This window comes from Podarcis erhardii, assembly GCF_964252035.2.
Source record: "Podarcis erhardii genome assembly, chromosome: Z".
Lineage (NCBI taxonomy): Eukaryota > Metazoa > Chordata > Lepidosauria > Squamata > Lacertidae > Podarcis > Podarcis erhardii.
Window position 1 is genome coordinate 40112339 of NC_138504.1, and position 23594 is coordinate 40135932.

General features: G+C 44.8%; 1 protein-coding gene across 2 annotated transcripts in view; it reads left to right on the plus strand.

Annotated features, from left to right (window-relative positions):
* Positions 1–18406, plus strand: part of LMX1B (LIM homeobox transcription factor 1 beta) — a 159615-nt gene extending 141209 nt beyond the window's left edge. The window contains exons 3-8 of one of the 2 annotated variants that reach the window (XM_081847706.1): positions 4986–5218; positions 6907–7085; positions 8038–8115; positions 10329–10395; positions 13976–14116; positions 17486–18406. In XM_081847706.1, coding sequence (XP_081703832.1) covers positions 4986–5218; positions 6907–7085; positions 8038–8115; positions 10329–10395; positions 13976–14116; positions 17486–17643 — 856 coding nt within the window. In that variant the 3' untranslated portion in view covers positions 17644–18406. Of the gene's footprint in view, positions 1–4985; positions 5219–6906; positions 7086–8037; positions 8116–10328; positions 10396–13975; positions 14138–17485 lie in introns of both variants that reach the window. The other variant, XM_081847705.1, reaches the window with a different exon arrangement.
* The last annotated feature ends 5188 nt before the right edge of the window (positions 18407–23594 follow it).

The window sequence follows — 23594 nt, forward strand, 5'->3', positions numbered from 1 at the left end:
GATTTAAAATCCTGGATAATTTGACAGGTTGCAATCGGTGGGCCAAGCAGGAATGAAATCTGGTTTCATCATAGTTTCTGTAATATTGCCTGCATAAATGGTCAAACGATGCATTGAATTGTTTCCTTGTTACGGCTCTGCGATGTTTGGTGAACCTCTTGAACCGCACTTAATGTGAACAGCAAACCTGACACAGTACGGCTGGTTATCTCTCTCTGCATAGTAAATGAGTTATAAGAAAACCATTACAATCTATTTGCCCCACAAACAGGAGGAAATTAAAGACCCAGGCGAGGTGATTGAAAAGGTAAAAGTTAGGTTGTTTGGACATTATTGTAAGAGTAAACAGTGCAGAACGGTGATTTGAGGGAAGCAGAACAGGGTCGAATTTAAATGTGAGATAACAAGCTAGGGAGGCAATAAATCAGCTGTCCTGTACAAAATGCCAGATGGCTGTACCCTGGTGCAGGAAGGTGTAGTGGCCTCAATCCACCTGTAGCCACACAGACTGCAAAGGCCTCCTTTTCATGCTGTCAGGCATCCTAGGAACATTCAAAAGCCCATCATATTTCTGTAGCATCCTCCACTGATGAAGATCTCCCTTTACTCTTTACCAGCCATGACTGTTGCTTAGTAAGATAGCTAGGGCAGAAGGCAGAGAGACCAACCATGGATGGAGCCTGAGCCAATGATAAGCAGAACTAACTAATTTTATTGCTTCTCCTCCTCTTTGCTGAGTTCTACAAGGGCAACACTGGCACTAAAGAGGAGTGTGACAATCAGGGCCATCCCCTGGACAGGATGAAAGTAAGAAGGCAGGCAGGTAGGGGTTAGCTAAGGGCAGTGTGAGGTTGGTGAGTCAGTCTTAATGCACAGATTCCACTGCAGTTCTTGAGTGCTCTGCACCACCCCCAACTCACTTTTGCATTTCCATACCTTGTAAAAGGGGGGGGGGAGTCCCAATTTGATCAGCCAATGACCATTAGCCATGAAAGCTAAATGGAAGCTCCACATTTTGAGTGCCCAGAACCTGAGACAGACAACTTGCAGCTGTACAAACATTAAATTTGCATGTGTTGCCCTGCCTACATTTGCCTTTTGCCCCACCAGTTGTGTGATCCCCAGAAGGTTGCCCAGAAGCTTATCATCTTTCTAAAAAATTGGCACCCAGAACCAGATGCAGTAGTCAAGATGCTAGCTTATCTGCAAAGCCTATGATAAGGAACATTACTTCTCATAATCAAGACGCAATGAAGCAATTAATTTTTCAACTCTTGACAATAAAACATTGATCTGATCCAGTCAGACACTTCTTACGGGGGAGGAATCTGCAAGCGTGGAGTGGAGTGGAGTAGGGAGAACACTGTTGTGTCTGATCAGACCATTTGCTTTGCTGCTCTCAGATTTATTGCTTTGATTCAAAAACTGTACATGGGTCATCTGCTCAACTTCCATCCTAAGCCTTCAGCAGGTTTACTGCCTTGTGTTTATAATGCTAAGCCATTTAATGAGCTGTGGGTTTGATCAAGAGATATCAAAGTCAGGTCATTTGTCAAGCTCAGTTTCCTGTTGTGTGTGTTTTTGATGTCCTAAAAAAGGCCCCCCCAAAAGTATTTTCCTCTGGCTGAGCTGAATTAAATATCCCTTTCCTTATGTAGGGCTGCCCCACTCTTTTTCAACAAGGGAGCAGATGTGGGTGGGCTGAAAGATGCTCCTGGTGATCTGCTTGCATGTTTAAAAGCGGGAGGTTTCCTAGACTATCACAGAATCCTGTTTTCCATATCCATAAGAAACTAAAAGTTGAGTGTAATGGGTTGCCTTGGGAGGAGGGAAAGATTCGATTCAGTTCATTTTTCTAGGTGAACAGACGTAATTTTCACTTTCCAAAACAATACATGAACTGAAATGCTAAAGTCCTTCAAAATCTGCACATCTCTGAATTTTGCAATACAGTTCTCCAGCCAAATATGTGCAAAAAATCATATTCTAGAGTGAAGTGTGTCTAAATATGCATACATTTATTAAAGTAGCATCAACTGCTCTGCAAAGAAAGAGTATACCAGTTAAAACTGCATAGAAAAAGTGTTTAATATTAGGAAAAATATTAATCAAAATTGTGAATTTTCGTGAGGACTTTTATTATATCTTAATTGCAAACTCATGTGGAAATATGGAGAATCAAGGATTGAATGAATGAGAGAAATCAAAATTGACAGGTTTTCCCTCTCTAGTTTCATCCAATGCATGTCCTATTCAGAGAGGACCCATTGGAATGAATGTACTTAAGTTACTCATGTCCATTGAGTACAGTGGGTCTACTCTGAGGAGGACTAGCATTGGCTACAATCCTTTGTCTTTGTGGCAAGTATAGGCAGCATCAAGTGTTAGTCTAGACTAGGACTAGCCTTCAACAGGGTTAGTGTTGAAACAGAGGGGCATGATGGATTTAAGTCTATTAATTTTAATGGGCCTACTCTTGAGTTGAAGTTAGTTGGATACAACCCTATTCCTCTTTGCACCTGTTCAGGCTGAAATGAAATTTGTTTTCTGAATGGATGCCTGAGAAATTAATTCTTTGCAAATTCCAGTATGGAACAGACCAGATCCACCCCTTACAAATGAATACTTACATTAGAACACTCTTATCTTTCAGAATTCACACATCACTGAAATTTGTCAAGCAGTTGTTTTGCTTTAAAAAATATTCAAGTGTGTGTAAAAAGCTTATTTTTAAGGATAAAATACATTTAGAAATGCACATTTTGTATTTAAATGTGAAGTTAAATATGAAGAGGTATGCAAATATGAATTTTCATGCAGATGATGATGATGATGATGATGATGATTTTAAATGGACTGGAACACATTTATGAACATGTGCAAAACAGCCTGGATATAGACTGTTTGTTCCATCCCTCTGTGGATTTCCTCCTTTGCTCTGTGATGTCAAGGACTCACTGGGACAGTGAAAGCACTCAGATTTGGCTGGGTCATGTCCTGGGTCCTACATTGGGGAGTAGGGGTTAAATAAATGCCTTTTGCTTGAAAGCATTCCTACTTTACATTTGGACGATCATCCGTGGAAAGGACAAAATGCCATAAAAACAACAGAAAGCTTATCGGAGCAACAATGTTCCTCCTTCCTCCCCCTCCCCCCAGCGTGATGAATCCCCCACCCCACCTGAAAGCTTCTCTCCCCTCCCCAAATGCTTTTGCCAAACATCAGCCTGCTTCCACCCCTCATTACCTTCACCCCATTGAATGTTACTGAAGCGCAATCGGTTTTGCAACGGTCTGAATGGACTGCCCATCTGCAGATGCCTCTTGAAACCATTTGAAGGCATCCTGTCTTCCCCACGCCCCTTTTGAGTTCAAGGGGCAAGCTTCATTAAACAGAGCCCAATCGGTTTAGGGAGCCAGGGCAGGGGAGATCTGTGCACGCTTTTAATCCTTTTAAGTACTTCCTTGGTTGCATATGCAAGGAAAAGAGAAAAGAATGGGGTCCCAGCATGCTTGGATGCTACCAAAAGCTGGAAGATGCTTCCTCTCCCTCTCAGTATGTCCTGGGGCAAGCAATGGAGGCTTGTCCACTAGGGCAAGAGGGTTACTACCCCCACCCCAATCTCAATCTGCCCTCAGACAGCCCACAGCTGTATGCCTTCTTGTTGAAAACCAGTCCAGGGGGTGGCGGCACTACCTGTCAGCTTCTTCCTCATGCTTAGTCTCACGGTTGCCCTTGTAGAATTCATTGGGGAGGGAGGATAGAAACAAAAGTATAATTTGTTGGCTCTGCCTCTCATTGGCTCAGACTCTGCCTATCATTTTACCTGTCATTTCATTCCACTCCAATAGCCTCAGTGGGCACCAGACACTACTGATTCTATGGTTGCATCAAGATAGTTTTATGAAGGGCTTCACCAAGGAGTTCCTATACAGTGGCAGAAAACTAAACACAAACTGTATGTACAGGGCCAGATTAAGACCTTTAGAGGCCCTATGCCCTGAAAAGATTGTGTAATTTAAAATAAAAACAACACAAAGCCCCAAAATAATATTTTATTTCATCCTGTCTCTTATCTCAGTGATCAGAAATAAAAACAGAAAAACAAATTATGCAATGCACAATGTTTTTTATGTTTATATGCATATGTAGATAAGAAAAAAACAAAGTTCATATAACTCAGAAGAACATATAATTAATAAAGCATAGATTTGTTGCAGCACATAACAGAATCTGATTTCCTTGCATTATTCCAATCTATGTTAGTAGATGATGTTTTTTTTAAAAAAAATTAAAAATCAATATTTTTTTTAAAAAATCTCATTTTTTGTGCCCTTGCTTTGCTGCTGCCTGAAGCCTCTTGAGTAATCCAGTGCTGTGTATCCAACACAGTGTCTTAGGCCTGTCTCTTGGAATTGAGGTTCCAAGCCATTCTACTCCTGGTTTTCCCTTGATTTCACCCTCCATATATTTTGATGACCTCTTTGGAGGAAGAGCAAGGCATAAATGCAATACTTGAAATACAGTATTTCAAATCCCACACATGACTTAGATTGCAGCTTTGGGGGGTTCTGTTCCCAACAAAAATAATTGCAATGTATAAAATGCATGTGAGCACTGCAGAATGCACATGCAGGGTGTCATATAATCTTCTGCAAGGAAATTCATGCCAGGAGATTTTCATTCCAGGTCTTATCCTCTCTTGGAGGGTAAGCCTGTCAGTGGCTACTAGCCACACTGGCTGTGCTCTTCTTCCATAGAGGCAGAAACGTTTCTGAATACCAATTGCTGGAACCTACAGGAGGGGAGAGAGTTCTTGTGCTTGGGTCCTGTTTCTGGGTTTCACTCAGTCGTCTGATTGGGAGAAACAAGATGCTTGGCCCAGACCAGCAGGGCTCTTCTTATGTTCTGGAATCCCAACTTGGGATCCTGCTAGGAGCCTCGGCCTCGTGACCTGAGTATTCTCCCTTTCTTCCTCCGATAGGTTGTTTGCTGCAAAATGCAGTGGGTGCATGGAGAAGATTGCCCCAACAGAGTTTGTGATGAGGGCGCTGGAGTGTGTCTACCACTTGAGCTGCTTCTGCTGCTGTGTCTGTGAGCGGCAGCTCAGGAAGGGAGATGAATTTGTGCTGAAGGAGGGGCAGCTGCTCTGCAAGAGTGACTATGAAAAGGAGAAAGATTTGCTCAGCTCTGTCAGCCCTGATGACTCAGATTCAGGTGAGTCTTCTCAAATGGTGATCAGTCATGTGGCTAGGTAATTTCAATCTTTGGAACGAACAAGCAAAGCTCCTCCCTTTCTTTCCCTTTGGACAATAATGAGAGCCAGTGTAGTGTAACTGATAGAGTACCAGACCTGAATCCCCATGCTACCAGGAAGCTCACTTGATGCTTTGGGGCCAATACCTCTATCTCGGCCTGATTTACCTCACCGTATTGTTGTGAGGCAGGAGGAGAAGCAATGCCCACCACCTTGAGCTCCTTGGAGGAAAAAGTGGTATATAAATGAAATAAATAAATAATGTAGAGTTTGGGAACCTCAAGCCAGAGAGACAAATGTCTCTGGGAGTCTCCCCTGGCCAAGACCTTTCCCCAGCCACCTCACCAGATTTTCTCCACCTCATACTTGAGTGCTTTGACTTGGCTGGAATATGTCCTTTGAACTGTGATTATGTATCTTAACTGACCAGCTAGATTGATGTACCTTTGAAAGAAGAGTTTGGATTTGATATCCCGCTTTATCACTACCCTAGGGAGTCTCAAAGCGGCTAACATTCTCCTTTCCCTTCCTCCCCCACAACAAACACTCTGTGAGGTGAGTGGGGCTGAGAGACTTCAAAGAAGTGTGACTGGCCCAAGGTCACCCAGCAGCTGCATGTGGAGGAGCGGAGACGCGAACCCGGTTCATCAGATGACGAGTCTACCGCTCTTACCCACTTCACCACACTGGCTTTCTTGACCGTAGTCTGCTGTACAAAAGTCAAAGGCACATCTCTCTCTCTGCCCACTTCCCCCCTCTGGCCACACCCACCATTGGTATGAACCCCCCCCCCCAGTGTTGCTCATGAGAGAATGCGGCCCCAGGCTAAAAACGGTTCCCCTGTGGCAATGTGTATTACTTCAAAATTTGATGACTTAGAAATGCTTAAATTGGGGAGCTCTCCTGTTTATGCTGCTGAGTAGGGTTCCAGACAATTGCCCCGAAGTTCTACATTAATGGTGCCACAGATTATAACTGTTCCTCAGTGGGTAAATGAAGTGTGTCACACAATAGCTGAAGTACTTTCCTGCCACTCAGAAAGCTGGAATATGGCACATGGAGCCAAAAGTTATTCCTAGATTATTAATAGTTAAATCTGAAAGGGAGACATATGAGACATACGTACAACTCTCCTTCAGAATAGGGTAAGAAACAACCAGCTAAAGTTCCCATTGCCTGCAAGCCTTATTCCTAGTCTTCCCTTGGGGTAGGGGTGGAGGTGGGTTTTTTCCGGCCTGAGGCCCACATTCCCCTTACCAGGGCCACATTCCAATGGTGGGAGGAGACAGAGACAAAAGTGGGTGGAGCAACAAATGTAGATGCTATCTTTATATGTCATGCTAGTTTCTTCACAATCCCCTTTCTTTACAAGCAGGAAGAATTATCAGAGTTCATAGACAACATTCAAGCCAGGCAAAAGTATTGAGGATGTGATGGAGGGCAAGTGAGTGGCATAGTGTAAGGAGAGTTCTGAGGGCCAGGTAGAGGGCTGCATTCGATCCCTGGTCCTGAGGTTCTTCACCAATGCCTTGGAGCATCTGGCTGGTCTCTAGGAGAAACCTGATGCTAACTGGATGGACCTGTAGTGGTCCTGTGTGGGCTGAGCAGTCATGTATTTTAATTTGTTCCATTTGCAATTGACCAATAGTTAAAAGTGATGATGAGGATGGGGATGTGAAACCGACCAAAGGACAAGCAAACCCAGGGAAGGGTGGAGACGACGGGAAGGACCCACGGAGACCAAAGCGGCCGCGGACGATACTCACAACACAGCAGAGGAGAGCTTTCAAAGCTTCATTTGAAGTATCTTCCAAGCCTTGTAGGAAGGTAGGCTGTCATTGTTCAAACACCACCATTCACAATCTGATTCTGTATCATGGTTGTGGCAAAAGCACACACCTCAACTGGCATCTTCAGCTAAAAGAATCATACGTTTAGAGTCAGCCCAACCATTAGGTAGAATGAGGTGGATAATGCTGTGTAAGGCAGCAGGTGCAAGTGTTCCCTAACTGAGCTTGCTGCCCTCTGATACAGAGCAGGATGCTGCCCATTGGCAGTGATTATGGCTGCTTACACACCATGGATTGAAAGCACATACAAAGCATATGGCTCTACACTACAAAAAAGCTATAGTTTACCGCTCACAGAGCTACAATTCCCAGCACTGATATCAAACCACAGTTCCCAGGATTATTTGAGGGAACTGTGTGCTTTAAATTTGTGGTGTGTACATGTTGTGGACTTATTTCCACTTTGAAGTCTGCAAATATAAAACTATTCCTGCCTCTAGGTCCTTTGTGACTTTGGATAGCTTCCAAATGGACAACTTCCCCATTTTCTGCAGAAGCCAAACTTTTTGACAGTTCATTTTTTTAAGAAATCAATTTCCAGGAAGAATGTTTGTGAACATTCCATTACATCACACTCACTCAGCCAATCCGTGCCAGGGACCTCTCTAGCAAAAAGCACAATACAATATAGACATTGACATGGCAAAGTTAGCACTGCCAATTCTTTGTAGGTCCAAAGACTGTAGACACACACAGAGAAAAATAAAATTTATTCTGCATTATTTGACTCATTGAATTCTCATCTCCTCTTCTGTCTCATTAACTTCACCATCTCTACAATCTTAGCATTGAACCTGTTATTTATTCTTCTGCATGTCCCTGCAGTTTCTTGGAAATGCAGGGTTCAGAGAACTTAGGCATTTTGTTTCATTGCAGCAACTTTCCATTTCAGCTCCACAACTTATTTCAACTTTTTACCTTTGTTGCAGGTTAGGGAGACACTAGCAGCTGAAACAGGCCTCAGTGTCAGAGTTGTCCAGGTGTGGTTTCAGAATCAAAGAGCAAAGGTAAGGTCCTGCCTACCAATAAGACAGAACGGGTTCTAACCAACCAAGTCCAACTCAGTGTAGACCCACTTTAAATTAATGGACCTACCCTGGTCATATCTATTAACTTAAGTGGGCCTGCTCTGACTAGGATTGATATTGGCTACAACCCAGGAGCTGAAGTGGAGCTCAGAAATGCTCTCTTTAATTTATTTTTTATTCAAGATGGAACATTTTGCCAATCTTATCCAACCACTTCAGGTTTCCCACGGATCCCTCTGAAGATCTGTCACATTTGCATCTAATTTCATTTTGGGTCATGGTTTGTTGACAACCCTAACTGTGGTGAAGAGATTTGGCTTTTCATCAGAAGGAGGGGAGCACATAGACAAGGCAAACCCTCCAGCATTCTGCCAAATAAAATCGGGGGGGGGGGTGTTATGTTATGTGGGGCAAATTATGCTTAGTCACAACCTGAAGGGATGAGAAAATAAAGAGCCCCCCCCCCAATGCAACAGAGAATTTAAGCACTCTGCATGGTGTTGTTATTAAGCCAGGCTGCAGCATGCGGAGGGGAGGGGAGGGCAAAAAAACATTCCCCTGTGTGGTTTAGAGTTAGGAGGTCCAAGAGTGAAGGTACATGTGGGGAAGGGGGGGACGCTTCTTCCTTTCCTACAGCAAACTTACAAGAGAGAGAGAGAGAATGGGGGGCCGCGGCAGAAGATACCCCCCCGAAAGAAAACAAAACCACAACAGGAGGCGCAGGGCAGGAGGGACTCAAAATGGCCGCCTTTCTGGAGCAACGCTGGGATTCTTTCCGCCGCGCTCCTCTCCCTTCATGATGCCTCAGCCGCTTTCTAACTCACCACCTTCCCCTCCCGTGCAGGGGGGGGAGGGAGGGAGGGGCCGACACAGCGGCGTGTGAGGAAGGAAGCACTCACGGTAGTGGGTAACACTGCCATATGTGACCTCAGCAAGCTGGCTCGACTACTAATTCTGCTGTTGTTGTTGTTGCTGCTGCTGCTGCTGCTGCTGCTGTTGCTGCCACCTCCTCCTTCCGCCCAGAGATGCACGACTCTACTGTGCAACCACGTGACCATCGCCCGGATTTCTCTCCCCCTCCCCTCTCCCTCTCCCCTCACACCTTGAGAAATGCAAGTTCGCACACATGCTCTTTTCACCCTTCCTTCTTGTCATCATCACAAGGTCCTTCACTGCCTCTTTTGGTGCTGCGCTCTCGCAGGAGCCACAGCAACAAAAGTTGGGACATTCCAGAATCCAATCAGAAGCTGAGATAGCTTCTGTAATTTCAGGATGTCCCGAGAAAATCGGGACGGTTGAGGGGTATGGAATATGGCGATCAAGCATAATAGATATTACAGGATTTGGGGGGGAGAAGTGGAGGACAGGAAGTACAAGTGACTTGTACATCCTTCTTTGTTTTACTTCCTGTGTCATACCCTAAGCAGTCCCTGCTTAACTTTACCCAAAGTGAGAAAGCTCCATAAGTAGAAATAGTTCAGGGGTTGGTAGTCAGAGTGGGGAGGTAGGGAAATATGTGAATTCAAGTTAAGATGCTACATTGGCCATATTTATTTATTTTAATTGGTCTAGTGTGAGTAGGAGTAACACTGGATACATAGGAAGAGGAACAGTGAATCACATCTATTGCCTCTCCTAGGACCGCCCCAGACTGGTGTGCTGGTTTTTTTTTTTTAAAGGGGAATTCTGCAAAATGCAATTGACACCACAATTTTACATTAGTCCACACACAATTCCACTTTATTTGTTGTTGTGCAATGCTTCCCCAATGTCACTGCATTACTGCCTGCTAGAAGGACACTCTTGCACTACTAGAGATGGTGGCTATGTTCTACCTCCACTGTCAGAGGCATCATGCCTCTGAATACCAGTAGCTGGGAATTGCAAGTGAGCAGAGTGCAGTTGTGCTCATGTCCTTCTTTCAGGCTTCCCACAGGCACCTGGTCAGCCACTATGAGAACAGGGTGATGGACTAAAAGGCCATTGGCCTGACCAAGCAGGGCTCTTCTTATGTTCTACCTTCACTGTCAGAGTAGTATGCCTCTGTATGCCCGTTGCTGGAAACAGCAGGAGGGGAGAGTCTTGTTGCACTCAGGTCCTTCTTGCAGGCTTCCCACGGGCATCTAATTCAGCCAGTGTGAGAATTTGATTGATGTGCCCCTGTTTAGTCCTGATTTTCCTTTCTTCCTCAGATGAAGAAATTGGCCCGAAGGCATCAACAGCAGCAGGAGCAGCAGAATTCACAGCGACTAGGTCAAGGTGAAACCACAGTGGTGACGTGGATGGGACCCTTGGGGTTGATGATGGCATTTGGGGGTTATGGCCTTTTTTCCAGTTCCATTGCATCATTTCTGATTTGGGTGGCCAGCCCAATGCAGAATATTCAAGGTGTGAACCCAGGATATGCTTACACACAAACAAAAAGAGTGAAAGGCTTTTAACCACAGAAGCTTGAGTACTGGGTATATACCCTGCAAGTTGCAGCCAAACAGAAAGAAAGAAAGAAAGAAAGAAAGAAAGAAAGAAAGAAAGAGAGAGAGAGAGAGAGAGACAGACATAGGTAGAATAATTGTACTATTCCTAGGAGGACTATACCATTCTGGAATGCAGAGGGAGGATTACCTAAGCTGAATGCTCTGCCATGTTGTGTCTTGTTTTTAAACCCTCTAGACATAGGGAAAGAGGGGAATACATTTACAGAAAAGACTCAGTGAGCATCAGCACTGTTTTTTTCTGGGGGTACCCAAGGGTACGCAGTACCGGCACCTCCCCCCCACATGTTAAAAGTGTGGCACTTACTGTAACAACTTCATGGTGAGTACTGGCGCCTTTTTTCTTTAAAAAAAGCACTGGTGAGCATAAGAGGGTTTTGCCTATGCCCCACTCCCCTACCCTGCCCTGCTGAGTTGATTCTCCCCTGTGAATGTTTCCTCCACCCATAGTTTCCCAAAGTCAAGCTGATCATTGGGCTTGGAGCCCAGCTTGGCAGGGGGACCCAGGTTAAAAACAGCCTGGAGGATATTTCCGAGGAATAATTGGCAGGTGAAAGAAGCACCTTTCTCACCCTTCCCTTGGATTACTAATCATGCTTCGCATATGTGCATGTTCAAAGCATCCCCATATACATTGTTTTAATCCTTATACCACCCATGTAACATAGTCCTTTGCACGTTAGCCCCATATTGAATACTGGAGGCAGGGGATGGCTGATACATGTCTGATGCTCACTACTGATTGACACCACTTTTTGAAATATTAAGCATGCTTCTAAGTGAAATAAAATAAAATAGTAAGTTCCTAGCAGAGACAAGATTTGAATCAGACTTGAACTTCACGTTTATAGGTATTTATTTATCCTCATGGAAGATAAACCTTCTAGCCACCACGACTATCTTCTGCCTCCACTGTCAGAGGCAATAGGAATATCAGTTGCTGGGAATTATTTGGGGAGAGAACTCTTGAGCTTGCCATCGGCATGTGGTTGGCCACAGCCATCAGGTTGGCCACTGGGAGAACAGGACACCAGACTAGATTGGGCCTCTGGCCTGAAACAGCAGCCAGGTTCTTCTAATGTTCAAAATATGGCTCTTGTTAAAAGCTAGTTAAGAACATAAGGAGAACCCTGCTGTATCAAGCCAATAGTTCATCTAGTCCTGTTTCCTGTTCTCCCAGTGGCCAACCAGATTCCTGCGGGAAATCAGCAAGCAGGACCATATCACAAGAGCACTCTCTTCTCCTGTGGCTTCCAGCAATTGATGTTTAGAAGCATACAACCTCTGACTATGGAGGCAGAGCACAGCCATAAATTCATACATTGCTTGATTATAAAACAAACAACGACCAGAAGAAAACCCAACAACAACTCAAAGCAATGATGGCTAGTTTCCAAGATGGACTTTGAAATGAGGAGAAGAAGGGCCCCAACCGGCTAGACCTCTTGGCAATTACACCCCCACATTGCTGCTTCTTCGCCATCCCATTAGCATGGTGTTCTTATCTGTTCTTGCAGCTCTGGCACCCTGTGGCGCCAGTTCGGGCTGGCACACTGCTGTGGCAAGGACTGGACAAAACAGGAGTCTCCACCCCAAACCACTTGCAACACTCAGGATAGGATGTGCAACCCCAAAGCACTGCATATGGATGAGCGATGCAACAGTATTCATCACCTGTCTGGCATTGCATCATGTCGGAGTAGACAGCCTGGGATCGTGGGAGTGAATTTCAAGGAAACAATTAGCTACTTCTCGTTCCACCCTGGCAGAAACAAATAGCTCCTTTGAAACAATATGATGGAAATGAAGGAACTCTGGGCTTGTGGTTGGGGAGGATGAGGAGAAGGGGCTGTGAGTCAGGACTATTCTGCAGCAGGTGTCAAATCAAATCCAGATCCTAGACTGTTCGAAAATAAATTTTGTGTGTGTGTGTGTGTGTGGAATGCAGCATCAAAAGACTTAGGGCTCACCTATGCTGCACATTGGTTTGATACCAATTTAATAGGGATAGCTTCCCCCAAAGAATCTTAGTAGCTGGAGTTTGGAGAAGATGCTGAGAATTGCATTGCAAATCTATGGTGTGGTCACAATTGGAATAGGGTGTGATTTTTTTGGTCGCCCCAGCTCAAATAGGATGGTGTACTGTAGAGTTGGAAAAGTTCAGAAAAGGGCAACCAAAATGATCAAGTGGGTGGAGAAGGAAAGGTTGCAACATTTGGGACTTTTTAGTTTAGAGAAAAGGCAAGTAAGAGATGAAATGACAGAAGTTTGAAGCTTATGCATGCCATGGAAAAAATAAGAGAGAGACAAGATCCTCCCCCCGCCCCCGCCGCCCCAGAGCTGGAACTCATCATGGGCATCTATTGAAGCTGAGTGCTGGAAGATCCAGCAGTACATAGTTAAACTATGGAACTCACTCCCACAGGAGGCAGTAATAGCCACTACCTTGGATGGCTTTAAAAGAGGATTGGATACACTCATGGAGGACAAGGTGCCTCCATGATCAGAGGCATTAATGCGTCTGAATGCCAGTTTCATGAAGCCACAGGAGGAGAAAGTAGTCTTGTCTTTGGGTCCTACATGTTGGTTCCCCCCAGGCATCTGGATGGGCCCTGTGAAAACAGGATGCTGAACTAGATGGCAGTGTACCGTATTTTTCGCTCTATAGGACGCACCGGACCATAGGATGCACATTGTTTTAGAGGGGGAGAACAAGGGAAAAAAATCTCCCCCCTCTGCTCAGCGCCCCTTCAGTGAAGCGGCAGGAGAAACAGAGCCCCTTCCTTTTCTCCTCCCGCTTGGCTGCAGGGGCACTGCGCAGCTCTCCCTCTTGCTCTCCCGGCTTCAGCAAAAGGAACCCAAAGCCTCCGGAGCGCAGCGGGAACTCGCTCTGTGCTCCGAAGGCTTCAGGCAGCACTCTCCAGGCTTCAGCAAAAGCAACGCGAAGCCTCTGGAGCATGGAGGGAGCGCTCCCTCTGCGCTTCGGAGGCTTCATGTTGCTATCGCTGAAGCCAAGGAGCCTGCATTCGCTCCATAGGGTGCACACACATTTCCCCTTAATTTTTGGAGGGGAAAAAGTGTGTCCTATAGAGCAAAAAATACGATATTTCCTGAAAATGTGAACACTGTTATCCCCTTTTCCTGCAGTCAGTCCCTTCCAATCACTGGACTATGGAGGGTGGTGCTTCGTAGTGATGAAAATGTTTGTGGTGCTTGCCCCCTCCCCCCTTTTTAAACTCAGCCCCAAATGGAAAGAAAACAGGGGCAACGTCAAAGGCCGAGAGCACTGTAATTTCATCAATCTCACAGGAGGAGCTTTAGATGAAGTCAATTGTCTTTCTTTGCAGAAGTGATGTCCAACCGAATGGAGGGGATGATGACCTCTTATACACCGCTAGCACCGCCACAGCAGCAGATTGTAGCGATGGATCAGAGCAGCTATGCCACTGACCCCTTCCAGCAAGGTCTCACACCACCACAAATGCCAGGTGACCACATGAACCCCTATGGTAAGACTCACTGGGAACCAGCTGCTGTTGGCATGTCCAAGGTAGAACATGGAAGCTTCGGTCTAGGATTCCCAAGCCCACACTCTTGAGAGGTCTCCCTGTCATTTTACAAGGTGGAAAGCCCTGGGAGCAACTTGATCCAGATGTTAATATTAGATGTCGTTTGTATCCAAGGCATCATTTTGGTCTTCTTCTGGAGGAAATAGAGTTCCTTCCACCAGGGTCCAAAACAAGCAAAGAGGGAAAATGAGTCTCCATTGAGCCTCTGGAAGCCTCTCCTTTCTGTTCTGCTTGTGCTGGACTCTACCAGAAAGACTTCTGCTCCCTTATATAGTATTTCAAAGCAATGGCATTTCTGAATGAAGAATTATGAGCCCTTTCAAGCTCCATCAAACTTCTAGTAACGCCACTGGAAATGTAGCAAGCTCTGAATTCTTCCCTTAATTTCCCATCAGCCCTCACCCTCCTCACCCAAAACACCCCTAAATCTTCTTAGCTGGCCGGCAGAAGCCACACAAAGATACCAGGGCCCTCCTTAACCCTCTAGCTCAGGTTTTTGGGTTGCCACTATGATAGTGATCTAAATGTCAGGGATCTTGGGAAATATAATTTATTCTGGAAGGAAAAACAAAAAAACCAAGGGAGGCAGGAGGAATCTTCCAGCTGTCACTGCTGTCACCACAGCCCTTGTGCCTGTATTAACTGGTTTTTTAAACTAGCCCAGCAGCTTGCAAAATGGTTCAAAAGCTGACCATTTGCTTCTGGAGATGGTCCAGAGTTGAACATTATTAGCTGTTTTACCTTTGACATCACAATGCCCTACTTATGTGATATATTGTCAATCCAGCATTCCTAGTAGGTCTCATGGGGATTTGGGGCATGCCTATAATATTTGTTTAAACTGTAACTCTCTGATGGAGGCCTTGGGATCTTCAGCTCTGTGAGGGAGGGGACCATGGGATATTCTCCAGAGAATTCTTTACACCTTCCCCAAACTCTGTTTCCCAGGATTCATGGCAGTCCTTGGGGTCTCAGATTCAGTGGTGCCCTGTGTGATGTCAGAATTCAGCCCTCCCCACTTCTCATGCTTTCTTCTAAATATTAGTTGAGGTGTCCCTGGTGGCGCCCCCAAAGCTCCTCACCCAGTGCAACTGAACCGGTCGCACTTCCCTAAATCTGCCTCTGTTCATGGGAAGGAGACAATGGAGCCATCGCAGCTAAACTGGTATGAAGCCAACCAAAGAATGTAGTCTAGATGCTTGCTTCATATTCTAAGGAGGCAGAAAAGAACCCAGCACCTTCAATAACCTGTCTCTCCACTACCTCATCATGAGGAATGCAAAGTCAGATGTGGTTTGGCAGAAGGCTGAGTTATCACCTTGCTTATACAATTCCTTAGCAATGCAAATTGATGTGCAGACCTTATCTCCTCAAACGTCACACAACAACAGTGTGTGGGGTGTAACATTTAAGATTCCTAATCAGGAGATGAAGGATTTATGGTTGGAAGATCGCGACAGATCCGAGGCCACCTAGTCAGTCTGTGGGACTGAGCAGGCACCTGCTGTTCTAAATTACACACTGAATCCACCAGGCCACATACTGCTGGTAAAATAATGACTCTTGCCTTGATGGATCAGACCAAAGGCTCATCTAGTCCAGAAAGCTATCTCCTGCCACAGTGGAGGAACTGTGTGTTAAATGGTAGGGGAGGTCACAGGGTGGACTGAAGAGTGGGCAGCTTTCGTTAATGGAGCGAGTGAGCAAAAGCTTTGCTCTTCTCCCAGTTCCATATTTGCCATTGACACCATTTGATACCGCCATTCCTGGGAGCCACAGTTTCCTGGGATGGAATGCAGAATCTCTTCTCTGTGACCAAACAGCTTCCCACAGATTGTTTACTCATGTCAGTTAGAAAAGGAACTTTCTCTTTTCGATTTTTCTTTTCTTTTTAAAGCCCTTCCAAAATGCTGCAGACTGCAATGCAAAGAAGTCCTTGGCAAATCCTCACCGCTTCTCCACCCTCGCAATGCAGTCACTAAACTCTGCAGTGATTAGGAGCCCAAAGAAATAAAGCTTTGGAGTTGCAGCCAAATATTAGTCCCACTCAGAGCCAACCCATTGAAAATAATGGATGGGACTAACTTAGACTCACCGGGCTGAGTTTAATTAATCCAGTACACTAGCACAAACCAGTGCAAGTACTCACACTAGGGCAATATCCCTTCCCCCCCTCTCCCCCCATGTCCCTCCTTACCTCCCCTAAATCCTTTGCCAGGACTGTACCACTCCAGACTGCTTGGCTGGAATGCTGTAGAAAATTAGCCTGAGAGGGAGCAGGGTTTTAGGCTAGCTTTCTCCCTAATGGGCTCCATTGCTGCATACAGGGAGAATTTTCGCTGTGTTTGCTCAAAAATGAGATTTCCTCCACCTACAGTGATATAGCACATGAAAAATAACACTGGTTACACTGGTTTCCACAAGAGGGGCAGCTGCAACCCCTTTACGGTGGATGAACCATAATCTCCAGACACTTGGCTTTCATTTTGTTTGTAATGAGTTAGACTGAATTCACATAGCAGTTTATTCTGTTTCCTGGATGTTTCAATAATTGTCAATTTCCACATTATACCGTATTTACTCAAGTCTATTGTGCCATCGAATGTAATGCACACCTTCATTTTTGCAAAAAATAATTTGGCCAAAAAAGGTGAGCACTAGATTCGAGTAAATACAGTATTTGAACTTTCGTACAACATAAAAGACACTTCTCAAAATACAGTGGAACGTAGCACAAGTTTAGCACTCATTTCCATGTTATTTGCAAATAACACGAGGAATGAGTACTAAACTTGCCATATTATGTGGCAGAGCCAGAAGTACTTATTACATTTCATGAAAGCTCAAATACAAGGTGGAAAACTGTTAGGGGAATGTCAGATTAAACTGCCCTGCGAATGCAGCCAAAGTTTTTAGCATTTTTAGAACTTTTACTCTCCCTGTCCACCAAAAATTCCTGCAGATGCCCCCAGCCATGCACATGGAAAAATAGCAACGAGAAGGAGAAAGGGAGAGAGGAGGGGAATTAGCATGTCAGGCTGACCTTGGCATACTCATTTTCTGCAAAAGGGGTATTTTTCATGTAGGGGCAGCAATTAAGCATGAGATTTCCCTCCAAATACAGTGTGAAGTGGCATGGCTCAAGAAAATCCATATCACGTTATTCTGCTGTGTGTGCAGATGGGCTTCCATTGCATGAGGTGATAAGGGAATCCCAGGGCTCTTTCTCTGAGTGAGCAATTCAGCGTGTACTAATGTGCTTGTGTTGCTGTGTTTTGTGCCTCACAGGGAATGACTCGATTTTCCACGACATCGACAGCGATACCTCTCTAACTAGCTTGAGCGACTGTTTCCTGGCCTCCTCAGAAGTAAACTCCATGCAGGCCAGGGTTGGAAACCCAATTGACAGGCTGTACTCTATGCAGAGTTCTTATTTTGCCTCATGAAATTCAAGGGAAAACAAGGGGGAACCCTGAAAAGAATGCCCATCTTCACAGATGACTCCCCAACCCCTCACGTGCCCCCTGATTTCTCAGCTCAGACTCTTACAGCCATATTTTCCTCAGCTCTACCTTCGTGCTGACTTCAGGCTCTGTGACAACAGGAGTGTTAAATTAAGAAAGACTTTCATTTTTTTTAAAAAAAAATGAAATTTCAAGGCTGCTGCCAGATCATCCACAGAAAAAATAAATAAATATCATGGCACTAGCATTGAGCTCAGGAGGAACATGGCAACGCCCAACCACATGGCATCAACAGCCCTCCATTTTGATTCTGCCATCGCAAAGGAAAGCAAGATGAACACCATGAAACCTATTAACCTTTTGGAGCCTCTTTCAAATGCCTGGAGCCACCAACATCGCCGCCATTTTGAGGGGGGGTATTGACCCATGCAGCAAAAAAGGTCGGAGAAACATGTTAGTTGTGGACCAACAGCCAACCGGACTGTGAGACCTTTTCCTGTAACAGTGGCTCCCAAGCAAATAGTTCCCCTTTCCTGCGTTCCACACCCCCCCCTTTCCTTCCCTGCCCCATAAAAGCCCATAGACTGGTACATTAGTTTATAGCCTTTGTACTGTATGAAACTGGGCGAGAGAAGGGGCAGGGGGGAGCTGAGTAGCTGGTGAAAAGTAAGACTGTGGAGAGAGACAAAGAGCGAAGGCTCATGTCATAATGATAGTATTTTAAATAAATGACGAAGTAGATGCATGAGTTAGTGGGGAGGGTTTCATTTAGATTAGTAGTAACATTTTGTTTTTTAACAAAAATGAGCAAAAGGTTCTTACGAGACACACAGTTTCATTTAACTTCATTTACTGATATGAGCACAAAACATTAGGGTGGGTGTTCTTTATTTTTAAAAAATGTAATATAACTCATTCTCAAATTCTCCACTTTCCTCCCCCCCACTCATGTGATTGGCAGGCATCTGTTGGGTGTTCCTTATGTTTATATCTACTTGACAGATATATGCAGCGCTCCGTTGACCCAATCTGGGTTAATTAGGAAGGTCTTTGAGAGAGAGAGAAATCTGTCATGTCCCTTGGGACCCTCCTGAAATGTCAGTCGAGTCACTGTAGAAAAAGCAATGCTGGGGGGGCTGTAGTTCAGTGTCAGAGCATCTGCTTTGCATGCAGAAGGTCTCAGGTTCCCTGGCATCTCTAGACAGCTGGGAAAAGCTCCTGTGTGAAATCCTGGAGATCAGTGACCAATCAGACTGGATGATACTGAGTTAGATGGGCCAATAGCAGCTTCCTATGTCCTCATCTTTGTTCCTATGGCTTTTCCCCAAGCCCTTACTCAGCCTTAATGAACTCCAATCGTTCAGTTACTCCAGAGTCACATGGACCAGTAGATAGCTGAAACTCAGGCTTCAGCATCTGCAATGCATGTTCGCTCAGAAATCAGTCCCACTACTATATTTGATTCATTGGTTAGATCGGGGATGGGGAAACCTATGGCCCTCTGTTTGTTGGACTACAGTTCCCATCATCCCTGAGCACTGGCCCTGTGAGCTAGGGGCTGATGAGGGTTGGAGTCCAACAACATCTGGAGGACCACAGATCCCCCATCCCTGGATCTATTAAAACTGGTTGCATCAATGAAAAATGCACCCTTCATTAATCAGGTTGCAGGTAGCAGGTCTTTAATTTGTTAAATTATTTTTAATAAGTTAACAAAAAGAACAACCTCCCAGCAGGTAATGTGATATCTTATTGGAAGCATTCCTTCTTTGTATATCAGAGAGGAAAGAATGCTTCTTCTCAGATGTGGTGCCTGCTTTGCTGGATGTGTGAGTTATGAAAAAAACACTGAAGGGTGTTTCCTTCTTGAACCAATCAACATTTTTCTTCATATGCAGATTTCTGCATATTTTATTTATTAATTGATTCTTTAGCTAATACCATTCATTGACTAATATTTCTCTTGCTAGACTACAGCCCTAGTTGAATGCTGCCTACTGAAAGAGGACTTGGTAGAGCCAAAAACAAATGAACCAAATCAAACCCTACACAGAATGGAGGAAGGGTCCCAAATGTTACTGTGGTCTCGACCAATTCCCCTTTAATCATAGCACTTTTAAATGAATCTGAAAACAGCAATGAAAGCTATCCTTTAGTTGTTGCTATAATGAGAAAGAACATGAGAATGGGCTCATGATGAAGACCAGTTAGTGTTTTCCAGCAGTGGTGTGGAAAGTGGGACACCCAACAGGAGGTAGCTCTAGAACCAATTTGCAAAGAGTATCGCCTCCTAGAATCATAGAGTTGGAAGAGACCACAAGGGCCATCGAGTCCAACCCCCTGCCAAGCAGGAAACACCATCAGAGCACTCCTGACATATGGTTGTCAAGCCTCTGCTTAAAGACCTCCAAAGAAGGAGACTCCACCACACTCCTTGGCAGCAAATTCCACTGTCGAACAGCTCTTACTGTCAGGAAGTTCTTCCTAATGTTTAGGTGGAATCTTCTTTCTTGTAGTTTGGATCCATTGCTCCGTGTCCGCTTCTCTGGAGCAGCAGAAAACAACCTTTCTCCCTCCTCTATGTGACATCCTTTTATATATTTGAACATGGCTATCATATCACCCCTTAACCTCCTCTTCTCCAGGCTAAACATGCCCAGCTCCCTTAGCCGTTCCTCATAAGGCATCGTTTCCAGGCCTTTGACCATTTTGGTTGCCCTCCTCCTGACAGGCTGTAAGTCAGGAATCAGGCCAGTGAGGACTGCCCAAGGGCAGACTCAGGTTAATGGGGCAGCACCCCTTTTGCCCAAATAAACCGGCCTCTACTGGGCCCCAAGCTGTTGGATTATCTGGTGGTGGCAAGACAACCATTTACATTTTTCCACAATGCCACCAGAGCAATGTTGCATCAGGAATGGGAATTTAAAATGGATGGTGGATGGTGGGACCAGGTTATCCATGGACATACATGCTCAAAGAGTGGCTGTGTTGGTATCTTGCAGCAAAAAAACCTTCCCACACCTTAGGACTTATTTATTGTATAGTGGCATGAAAATGTCATTAGCATGGGCATGGGTCAAGGGAGAGGGGAGTTACAGGGACTGCCACACACACCTATTACTCATCCAAGAACCTAACAACATAGGAGCCCTCATGTTAGCTATCCCTACATGCAAACAGACAGAAGGCCTACAAAAGCTGCATTTGCACCATACATTTAAAACACTATGATACAATTTTAAACAGTCACAGCTTTCCAGAATGAATTCTGAGAGCTGTAGCTCATTAAAGGTGCTGGCCACTATTCCCCTCCCAAAGCTCCAATCCCTAGTTTTGCCCAAAGAGAGATTGACTCTTAAACCACTCTGGGCACTGTCATTCTGTGAGGGGAGTGGGGGGGGGGTCTCCTAACTGTCAGCATCCTGGACAAACTAGAGCTCCCAGAATTCTTTTAAGTGAAGGCAGAACACATGAACAGCAGTGCCATAGCCAATAAAAAGGAAGAACCAATGGCAGGCGGAGCCAATTAATTCTAGTTTTGTTACCACAAAACTTCCTGGTGAGCTTTCTATGGAAGTCACTGAGAATGAAGAAGCCCTGAGTTCTGTCTCTTGGTAACACAAAAATATCACAGAGAACATGGAATGTAACTGACTTTTCTATGAAGGGAGACACTATCCTTTCAACTAAGTGTCAATGTGGAGCCAAGCCAGTTCTGTATTGCCCTTCCACACCTACAGTATTTATGGGCAAAGATCATTTCCCCTTTTATTTTGTGGCAGGAGTTATCTCCCCCAGGAATGTGATCATTGTGTGGTTTTAATCTGGAGACCTTGTGGTCAAAGGTTCTAAAGTAGACCTTTGACCTCTTCTTGATTTGGGATTTATTATTGTAGCATCAAAGCAAAATGCTGATCATCAAATCAAAAGAAAAGAAAAGAAGGAAGCAGGTAGGACGATCTGACAACACACCGAAGTAGATAAAAAGAAAAACATTTTGCATGACCAAGGGAAAGCACAAAAAAATGGTTGTTCACCTTTACATGCTATGCCAAGGGCAGAAGTCTCATGTCAACCATTTGAGCTCCATTCATACTGGCAATCCCCCCCCCCACACACACACACTTTGGCTCAAACAAACTAGGTTGAAACCTGGGTTGCTTCTTTGGATGGGTGGGGGGCATGCTCTGTGCTGCAAGCAGCAGTCACATGCAGGCAATTAAGAAAAATATGGGGTTTCAATGTCCACTTTAAAAAAGAGAGAGGGAAAGGGAGATTTGTTGTTGCTGAGGAAGAGCATTTAAAATGAATCAAAACATGATTTCCCTCAAAAGTCTTGACAAATTGGATGCTGCTTCTTTCTTCTTCGGTGATCACTCATAGCCGAGTAAGATTGCCTTCCATGAACACAGTCTTAACAGTGAGTCCGTAAGTGACTGTGGAGGCCAATTCTGGATCCACACGTCCTTCCACATTGGGGACATTGGTTTCCGGACGGGAGTTGATCACAGTGAGGGTTTGCCAAGCATCCCTTCCTCTTAGCACGTTTCTCCCTTTCGTCCTGAGTTCAAGCATCTTCGAAGTCCACGGCACCTTTGGTAAAGGCTGTTGTGCAATTGGAGCACTCACAGGCCAGTGTTTCCCAATTGTCAGTGTTTATACTACCTTTTTTAAGATTTGCCTTGAGAGAGTCTTTAAACCTCTTTTGTTGACCACCAGCATTACGCTTTCCATTTTTGAGTTTGGAATAGAGTAGTTGCTTTGGAAGATGATAACCAGGCATCTGCACAACATGACCAGTCCAACGAAGTTGATGTTGAAGAATCATTGCTTCAACACTGTACCCTGGCATTAGTTCACCTGTCTTCCCAAGTGATATGTAAAAAATTTTGGAGACACCATTGATGGGAACTTTCCAGGATTTGGAGATGGCATTTATAAGTGATCCATGTTTCACAAGCATATAGTAAGGTTGGTAGTACAATGGCTTTGTATTCTGGTTTTCCTGCAAATGTCCTGGTCCTCAAACACCTGGCACTCAGAATGAGGAATGGAGGAAAGTTGCTTATTAGCATAAAGTTATATCAACTTCCCCACTACTCATGGATACTTTTCTGTTGAGGGTTGGTATCTACAGGTTCAACAGAAAGTGCTTCATACTGAGTCAGACGACTGGTCCATCTAGCTCAGTATTGTCTACACTGATTGGTAGCAGCTCTGCAGGGTTTCAGGCAGGGTTACATGCCCAGCATACCCTGGAGATGCTGGGGATTGAACCTGGGACCTTATGAATGCAGAGCAGATGCTCTGCCACTGACTAGTTTCATAATACACCAAGTAGCTTAATAGTCATTCCACGTCCTGAGAGAACTCTGGAAATTGTATTTTGTCAGAGAGGCCACAGATCCAGAAGACCTACCCCAGGATTTTGTAGGAAGCCATACTTATTAGGCCAGATACAACAGTCACAAATTTGACATGCAGTATTCCCATACGTCAGTGGGGACTAATATGTTGCCTCCTAGGTATTTGTACTCCAATTCCTGACCACTACCCATTCTGACCACTGCCCGTTGTGGCTGCTGGGGCTAACGGGAGTTGGCATCCAACAACATCTGGAGGGCAGCAGGTTCCCCAGTTTTGCCCTATGTAAACAGCATCCGGTCGCTTGATTGGTCCACAACTGAACAGATGTTCTTCCATGTGGACCTCCCTCACTAATTCTATTTGTGGAGAACTTTGAATTTCCTGCATTTGTAAATGGAAGGAATGAGCCACATCCATTGGATTGTATATTTGAGTTTTCCTTTTTAAAAGAACACTCTGTTCCAGAGCACAAGTAATGCAGCAGGGACGCGAAAGCCATTCTTAGTGTCATATCTAAAAAATGCTCTTCCTCTTGTGTTCATTCTAGACCAGGGATAGGGAACCAG